This window comes from Mandrillus leucophaeus, unplaced genomic scaffold, assembly GCF_000951045.1.
Source record: "Mandrillus leucophaeus isolate KB7577 unplaced genomic scaffold, Mleu.le_1.0 Scaffold419, whole genome shotgun sequence".
Lineage (NCBI taxonomy): Eukaryota > Metazoa > Chordata > Mammalia > Primates > Cercopithecidae > Mandrillus > Mandrillus leucophaeus.
Window position 1 is genome coordinate 322,271 of NW_012104465.1, and position 8,705 is coordinate 330,975.

The window sequence follows — 8,705 nt, forward strand, 5'->3', positions numbered from 1 at the left end:
AAAAAAAAAAAAAAAAAAAAAAGCTGGGTGTGATGGCTCACACGTGTGGTCCCAGCTATATAGGAGGTTGAGGTGAGAGGTTTGCTTGAGTCCAGGAGGTCAAGGCTGTAGTGAGCTGTGTTTGTGCCACTGTACTCTAGCCTGGGTGACACAATGAGATTCTGTCTGAAAAAAAAAAAAAATAGAGCTGGGCACAGTGTTTCACACTCATAATTTCAGCAGTTTTGGAGATCGAGGCAGTAGGATTATGTGAACCCAGGAGTTCCAGACCAGTCTGGGCAACAAAGTTGTATTAAGACCCCCCATCTCTATAAAAAATCATAAATTAGCCAGATGTGGTAGCATGCTTTTGGGGTCCCAGCTACATGGGAGGCTAAGGCAGAAGGATCACCTGAGCCCAGGAGGTTGAGGCTGCAGTGAGCTGTGTTCATGCCACTGCATTCCAGCCTGAATAAGAGCAAGACCCTGTCTTTAAATAAATAAATAAAGACAGAAAAATTTACTGTAGTTTGGTGACCTCAGTATAGTTTTCAACTTGAGATACGTAATTACAAATAAGAAAAAGCTAAATATGATATCTCTGTGCCCTGGTAACTTTAGATACACTCGCATTACAGTTATGTTGGTTGTTTTAGAGTATTATCTTAAAAATCTATACCTGAGAGATATATATATGGATAGAGTTGTAAAATTAGAAGACCATTCACATTAGTGCATTTGTGCATCTCTTAGTTGTATTTTGGAAAGAATAAGATGGTGAGATGAGGAGTGAAAAATAGGAAATTCAAATACATTTCTGAGAAATTGTGGGGAAGACTGATAAAAATGACTCTCTGGAGCTCCTCTGAGTAAAGTCTCTCAGTTTTGCTTCCTTTGAGTATTTTCTACTGAACTTTTCTTTTCATCTGCATAACAGCTTACAGTCTAAGACAAGGTTAATTGATATCTGGGTAACAATTTCTGAATTCTTACCCTTCCTCTGTGTTGCCCAGGCTGGTCTTGAACTCCTGGCCTCAAGCAGTCCTCCAACTTCAGCCCCCCAAAGATCTGGGATTACAGTGTGAGCCTCTGTGCCCAGCCAGTTCATGTTTTTATATTCACCTTAAGTTGCAGGGTTAATTAAAAGTATTTTGTATGCCCTTGCACTAAAGATATTCAGTGCAAAGGTACATAGGAATTTTGGCCAGTCTGCATATGCCTTGTGTGACTGTTCACACAGTTATTCATTTAACTCTTTATTACCTGAATTTTTGCAACATTTTCTTCTCTCTGCATTATTAAGTAGCGGCCTTAATAAAACCCAAGTCCAGATGTGTTGGTTGGCTCCTACACCTATGTCAAGGAGAACTTGACGTCTGATATATTTATGGGCCTTCAGCACTTCTAAGCCAGAAAGCCAACATCCCAGACACAGTAATTTTCAACTAAGAACTTGAAAGCTCTAACAAACTGTGAATGATTAGTCAGGGTTCTATTCAACATTTAGTCATTATTTCTAATGTTGTAAAAAGACATACTGCTTAACTAAATGATCTTATTCCACATAGAGTAGGAAAGTTTGGTGATTTTGATATATCACTAGGTTAGAAAAAATCCTTTTTACATAGACACACATACACGTTTTTGACCTTGTAACATTTAATTCTGGGAAGTCTATCTTAACGAAAACATCCTAAATATGGAGAAAAATTTTATGTAGAAAGATAGTCTTTTTTTTGTAGCCACAAATAAATGGAGATAGCCAGGTTGGGCATGGTGGCTTATGCCTATAATCCCAGCACTTTGGGAGGCTGAGGCCAGGAGTTCAAGACTAGCCTGTGCAACATAGCAAGACCCCATCTCTACAAGAAAAATGAAAATTATCCAGGCATGATAGCATACACCTGTAGTCCCAGCTACTTATGTGGCTGAAGCAGGAAGATCACTTGAGCTCAGCAGTTCAAGGCTGCGGTGAGCTAGGATTGTACCACTGCACTATCCAGCCTGGGTGACACAGCAAGACGCTGTCTCTGAAAAGTAAAATAATAAAACAAAAGGAGATAGCCAGCAATAGGATAATAGAATATAATCCAGCTATTTAGAATGTTTCCATAATTGATGAAGAAGTCCATGCCTTATAACAAGTGTGAAAAATATATAGAATTATACACACACTGTGTTTGCAGCTATGTAAAAAATACATAGAAAAAGTCTAAAAGGGGCTGGTCACAGTGGCTCACACCTGTAATCCCAGCACTTTGGGAAGCTGAGGCAGGCGGATCACTTGAGGTCAGGAGTTTGAGACCAGCCTGGGCAACATGGTGAAAACCCATCTCTACTAAAAATACCAAAAATTAGCTGGGCATGGTGGTACACACCTGTAATCCCAGCTACTCGGGAGCCTGAGGCACAAGAATGACTTGAAGCCGGGAGGTGGAGGTTGCAGTGAGCTGAGATTGTGAGACTCTGTCTCAAAAAAAAAAAAAAAAAAGTCTAAAAGGAAATACCTGACATTTTAATTTGTTGCCTTGGGTAGCATAAATGATTTTTTTTCTTACTTTGCTTTATTTTCTAATGAGTGTATATTAACTTTTTTTATCTTTGAAAATAAACTTTAGAAAGAAAGAAAACTATGCAATAAGATACTGTAAGTTATTCTAAGATGGTATTTTCTGTAAGTCATTTTGAAAGAATTATGCTTTTGAACTGTGAAAGAATTGTTTCTGCTTAAGTTTAGAAATGAGCCAGAAGCAGCTGGGCATGGTGGCTCACGCCTGTAATCTCAGCCCTTTGGGAAGCCAAGGTGGGTGGATCACTTGAGTTCGGGAGATCGAGACCGTCGTGGCCAACATGGTGAAACCCTGTCTCTACTAAAAATACAAAAATTAGTTGGGCGTGGTGGCATGCACCTGTAGTCCCAGCTACTCGGAAGGCTGAGGCAGGAGAATCACTTGAACCTGGGAGGGGAAGGTTGCAGTGAGCTGAGATCACGCCACTGCACTCCAGCCTAGCGACAGAGTGAGAATTCGTCTGTCTCCAAAAAAATAAAAATAAAAAGAAAGAAAGAAAGAAAGAAAGAAATGAGCCAGAAGCTTTATGAAACTGTTACTTGCCTCTGTTTGAGAACTGAAAGGACAAACATGAGTTAGTTTTTGATACTTTTGGAATACATGCGAGACCACCCTATTCTCTATTGAAATGGTATCAGTTAAGCAATGATAAGTGTGCCCTCCATTTTAAATGCTTTCTCTTTTATAAATAGAACCTGGTAGTGCAGCCTTTAAATGCAGGTGGTAAAGGTGTAAAATAGTTCTGTAAGTAATTTTCCATGTCTAAAATTGTCTTAAATAGCTACTGTAACATTGATGGAGCCATTGAAATATATTTTATAAGTTAATAGGGGTTACCTTAAGTTTTAAACTAGCTGTATCTTGAACATGTATCTATATTAATCTTGAAATGCAAAAGAAAACTAAGCAATAAGATCAGTCAGAATATATTATTTCATGTGTCTTAAAACACAGGGGAGACCAGCCTGTAGTTGCAGCAGTTATAGAGGTCAAGGTGGAAGGATTGCTTGAGCTCAGGAGTTCAAGACCAGCCTGGACAACATAGTGAGACTTCATCTCTATAAACAAACAAACAGAAAACCACAGGGAGCTCTGTGAAACAGATATCCATATTTGAAGACTATTTATGAGAAATCGTTTTGATTGATTTCAATGTGATTATAGTTAGCTTAAATCCTAATTCTTTTTCCCTCCTAAGTTAAAAAATAAATGTAAAAATTTTAAAATAAAATAAAAAAAATCCGTCAGTGCAGATGCGTGATAATCACAGGGAGACCAAAGATGAAGAGAAACCTCTAATGCACCTTTAGCCTGTGATCTGACTTTAAATTCTATACATCTGCATTGACTAGGAGTTGTAAACTTTTGTTACTCGTGTCATAGATCCATGGTGGTCTATGAGTTTGGGATGTTGGACTCAATTTTTTCACAGATATATATTTGTAGTTTTTGATAATCCAAAGTTATAATCATCTGTAAACTTCATGACTAATAGTCGTTAACCTCATTTCTGATGAATACTTATGGTTACTACATGTTGTCAGGTACTGCTTATGGTGTTGGTTTAGAGGACTTAGTATTTCAGATGTACCAAGACCAGACTCATAGGGATGTTTAGAGAATATATATAACAGCTTTAGGTTTCCTTGTCTGGGGTGGGTGTGTGTGTGTTTGTTGAGAGAGTACATACAGATAGATTTTTTTTTAAGTTTGGCAATTTGCTATAGAATACATTTATTTTAAATATAGAAAACATGAGATCCATCATATAGTGTGGCAACTCAATTTATGTGTGGGATGCATAATTGAGAGATGTTATTTTGAGTCCCCTTTTTTGTGAGCTCTGCTGTGAACTGCAAACTGTATGCATGTATATAAAAGGTTAAGAGCCCGGGTAGCTGAGTGGGGTGCCATGCTGTTAGCAGACGACGAAGGCAGTATTACTCACCAGGTGCACGCTGTCAGCTCTGTAGAAGATTCCATCTTCATGGAGTCATCTCATGGTCCACTTTTTCTTGAAGCCAGGTAACATTTCCAATGGGTTGGTCTAGTTGGAATTTTTCCAACTTGAAAAACCTAAGCATTTTCTTCTCTGACTTTTTTTTTAATGAAACACTGCCTGCTGGAAAAACTAACTTGCAAGCTGGAATGAATCTGTGATATCACTTTGCTTTGTAAGAAATAATTATGTGAGGAGTGATTTTTTTAAAAATAGAAACTGGTGAGGGTGAGAATTGGAGTGTTGTGTCTTGCTTTGTTGTGGTGTTAAGCATGGAGCACTCTAGCTTGTGTTGTAGACTTTTGTCCTAGGGATGTACAGACTCTATTTTGTGATAACTAATCTGTTCACTTTGACTGTTACTGAGGCAAAGTAGTTTTGTGCAGTTTGAATTCTTGGCTCTTAACTCTTTTGCATATGTCAGTACCTTGGTCTTTTAATGATATCTGACTTTTGCTTCAGATCTGTTTAACTTAGTTATAAAATAATCTAAACTAGACAGTCTCTCTAAGCTCTTAATTTTGTAAGTTTTCTTTTCTTTCTTTTTTTTTTTTTTGAGATGGAGTCTCACTCTGTCACCTAGGCTAGAGTGCAGTGGCATCATGTCGGCTCACTGCAGCCTCTGTCTCCTAGGTTCAAGCAATTTTCCTGCCTCAGCCTCCCAAGTAGCTGGGATTACAGGCACCCACCACCATGCCCGGCTAATTTTTATATTTTTAGTAGAGACAGCGTTTCACCACGTTGGCCAGGCTGGTCTCGAACTCCTGACCTCAGGTGATCCACCCGTCTTGGCCTCCCAGAGTGCTGGGATTACAGGCATGAGCCACTGCACCCGGCCAATTTTTTAAGTTTTCTACATCATCTCAGTTGTGTTCACTTAGTAACTAAGACTTCAGTGACATTTAAATAAAATGTTCTGACCTTTTCTTTAGAGCTTTATCCTCTTCATGGTAAGCTGTCATACTTGAGACTCTTGAGGGTACTTACTAAGCATGCTCACAACTCAGTTTGTGGTACAGGCTGTCCCTTGTCATGCATACTATGGCTTCCTTTATGTCATTGCCTTTCAATCCATCACGTTACATTATGTCCGTTAGTTGGTACCATTATCACTGCCTGTCTGACTAACACCAGGGATTGTTTTTTTTTCTCTTTAATTAGCAGTAACCAAATTAATGCAAACTGATAAATCTTCCCCTCCCCCTTTCGGTTTTTTGGGGTGGTGTTTTTTGTAAATTTTTATGAGGCTCAGTGTTTCCAAAGTTGACTTTAATCATTTCTCTTAGAAAAGTATTGTCACTTGTCACTTAACTGCTTACAAAATAGCTTTCAGTTCCTGGGGATAGGAGATTGCACATTATTTAACCATGAATATGATCCTCAAAATTGTGGGAACACCACCTTAATTTTCATTTTGAAGGACCATGATGGTATTATAAAATGCTAGATTGATTTGTCTAACTTCTTTATTTCCCGTGTGAAAAAAATGTTTACAAATTTGGATGTCTACTCCCACAAAGTAGCTAATTGTCTTTATTAGTGTCTACATTATGTCATTTTCTTAAAGTAATGATTAAGTAATTATATACATGGCTATATTGATCAATGTTTTTGATAAACATTACTGTATGCAATTAGCTTGACAAGTGTACTAATACTTACCTAAAAGTAGACTGCTAAATAACTGGTATAGGTTTTCATACTAATCATGTTTTAAGTAATAATTATATTTTCTGACTACAGGCACGTGACACAAGCTGACCTCAAGAGCTCCACGTTTTGGCTTCGAGCAAGTTTTGGTGCTACTGTTTTTGCAGTTTTGGGCTTTGCTATGTACAAAGCATTACTGAAACAGCGATGATATAAAAAGAAATACTGGCCCTACCAAAAACAAATACTTTTATGTACATTCTGAATGCTTTAAGTTCTGCTAGAAATATTGAGATATTTATACATGCAGAGTTACTTTATTAATATTTGTAATTCATGCATAAGAGTATTTTAATGATAGTTATAACTGCAGTATTGGCTAGCATATGGAAAGAAAACAGCTAACAGCCAAACTAAAATGGCTAAATTCCAGAGGCCAAAAGGGAATATTTTGTAAATATATGTACATATTCAGGTAAGATATGGTCTCCCAAGCTGAGTTCTAGAAATGGTGTTTCTAGACATTTCTAAATGGTATTGTTAGTGCTCACTTGGCTCACTCTCCTAGGTTTAAGTTAGCCCAGAGATTGTATTTACTCATGGAACACTTTATTTATTTCACATTTACTCAGAATGATCCTTTGGGTTCTATAAGGACATGAGGCACAATTTGCCATTCTCTCTCCGTTTTTAAAAACATAAGCAGTGTCAGCTTACCAACATGACTTTTTTTCAGTCAGTTGTGGTAGGCCAGCCTTGAAGCCATCGCACAGTCTAGAAAATTGTGTAGCTGAGTGTGCAGCTCACCTTTAAGGGTGAAGTAAGGTAAAAGCAATTAGCAGAGACGTTATCTATGTGATTATGTTGCTTCTTTTGTCAATATGTTGAATTTTATAGCCCTTTCAATGAAATGAAAAAAAAAAAAAACAATTTGTATATTACCAATGTTTTTAGTTTAAATAAAGAGTCACCCTTACTACTGTTGAATTTCCTCCCAAGAGTAAATCATTCTATAATGGCTGTGTCTATTATAGTCTATTACAGTAACTGCATGTGTCACTAAGTGTTCTATATCAGGCTAGGATAACCTAGAGGCAGTAATTTTTTAAATGATAAATCTAATGAATATAAACTCTCATGATAAACCTATTTTTTCCATCATCCGCCTTTTCAAGTATTTAAATAAATAACTGCTGTGTACTGTGATCTTGAGTTCTTTTGTCTTCTGAAGTATTTCTGTACAGATGTGAGTGAAGTCCTCTGGTTTCTGTCTCTCATATTGAGAATTGTTTGTGTAAAAGGAATACTCAGTAGGGAGTGGTGGCTCACTCGTGTAATCCCGGCACTTTGGGAGGCCGAGGTGGGTGGATCACCTGAGATCAGGAGTTCGAGACTAGCCTGACCAACATGGTGAAAACCTGTCTCTACTAAATACAAAAAATTAGCTGGGCATGGTGGCACATGCCTGTAATCCCAGCTACTTGGGAGGCTGAGGCAGGAGATCGTTTGAACCTGGGAGGTGTAGATTGCGGTGAGCTGAGATCGCGCCATTGCACTCCAGCCTGCGCAACAAGAGTGAAACTACATCTCAAAAAAAAAAAAAAAAAGCTGAGTCAGTTGTGATGCCTCACGCCTGTAATCCCAGCACTTTGGGAGGCTGAGGCAGGCAGATCACTTGAGGTCAGGAGTTCAAGACCAGCCTGGCCAACACGGCAAAAACCTGTCTCCATTAAAAATACAAGAAATTAGCCAGGTGTGGTGGCGCATGCCTGTAATCTCAGCTACTCGGGAGGCTGAGGCAGGAGAATTGCTTGAACCCGGGAGGCAGAGGTTGCAGTCAACCGAGATCATACCACTACACTCCGCCTGGGCAACAGAGCAAGACTTCATCTCAAAAAAAAAAAAAAAAATCATTAGGAAAACAGTCAAGTACGATGTATACATGTAAGAGGATATTTATTTAAAAGTTGTAGAGAAGTCTATTCTGGTAAAAGGCCAATTGTTTTCCCCTTCACATAGCTAATTAATGTGGTTTCTACTGTTGTTTGCATGTTTATTTTCTCCTTTAACATGATTTTTCCCCTTTGCTGTTCTAAGGGACATTTTCTTACAAGATCACACCTCTTGAGCAACTAGTAACAGTATCACTTACTAGCTTGCAAAATAACATAGACACTTCATTTTTTATTTTTATTTATTTTTTTATAAGACAGGGTCTCACTCTGTCGCTCAGGCTGGAGTGCAGTGGCACGATCATAGCTCACCGCATCCTTGAACTCCTGGGCTCAAGCAGTCCTCCCATCTCAGCCTCCCAAAGTGCTGGGATTACAGGTGTGAGCCCCCACACCCGGCCTGACTCCTCATTTTTATTATTTTCTGAGAATTTCCCACTTACCAAATTTATGTCAGTTGTATAGTTTGCAATGACAGTTAATTTTTTCCAAGCTCTTTTCTAGTTTGTCTGAAATACTGCTTTAAATGCTTTATAGGTTGTTGCGTTTGTGAGA

General features: G+C 38.3%; 1 protein-coding gene across 8 annotated transcripts in view; it reads left to right on the plus strand.

The window, feature by feature from the left end:
• The window catches only part of RHOT1 (ras homolog family member T1), an 88,790-nt gene extending 81,386 nt beyond the window's left edge, over positions 1–7,404 (plus strand). For 7 of the 8 annotated variants that reach the window (XM_011992847.1, XM_011992848.1, XM_011992842.1 and 4 more), the window contains one exon: positions 6,292–7,404. In XM_011992847.1, the coding sequence (XP_011848237.1) occupies positions 6,292–6,409 (118 nt within the window). In that variant the 3' untranslated portion in view covers positions 6,410–7,404. Of the gene's footprint in view, positions 1–2,694; positions 2,833–6,291 lie in introns of all 8 variants that reach the window. The other variant, XR_001007429.1, reaches the window with a different exon arrangement.
• Positions 7,405–8,705: the final 1,301 nt, after the last annotated feature.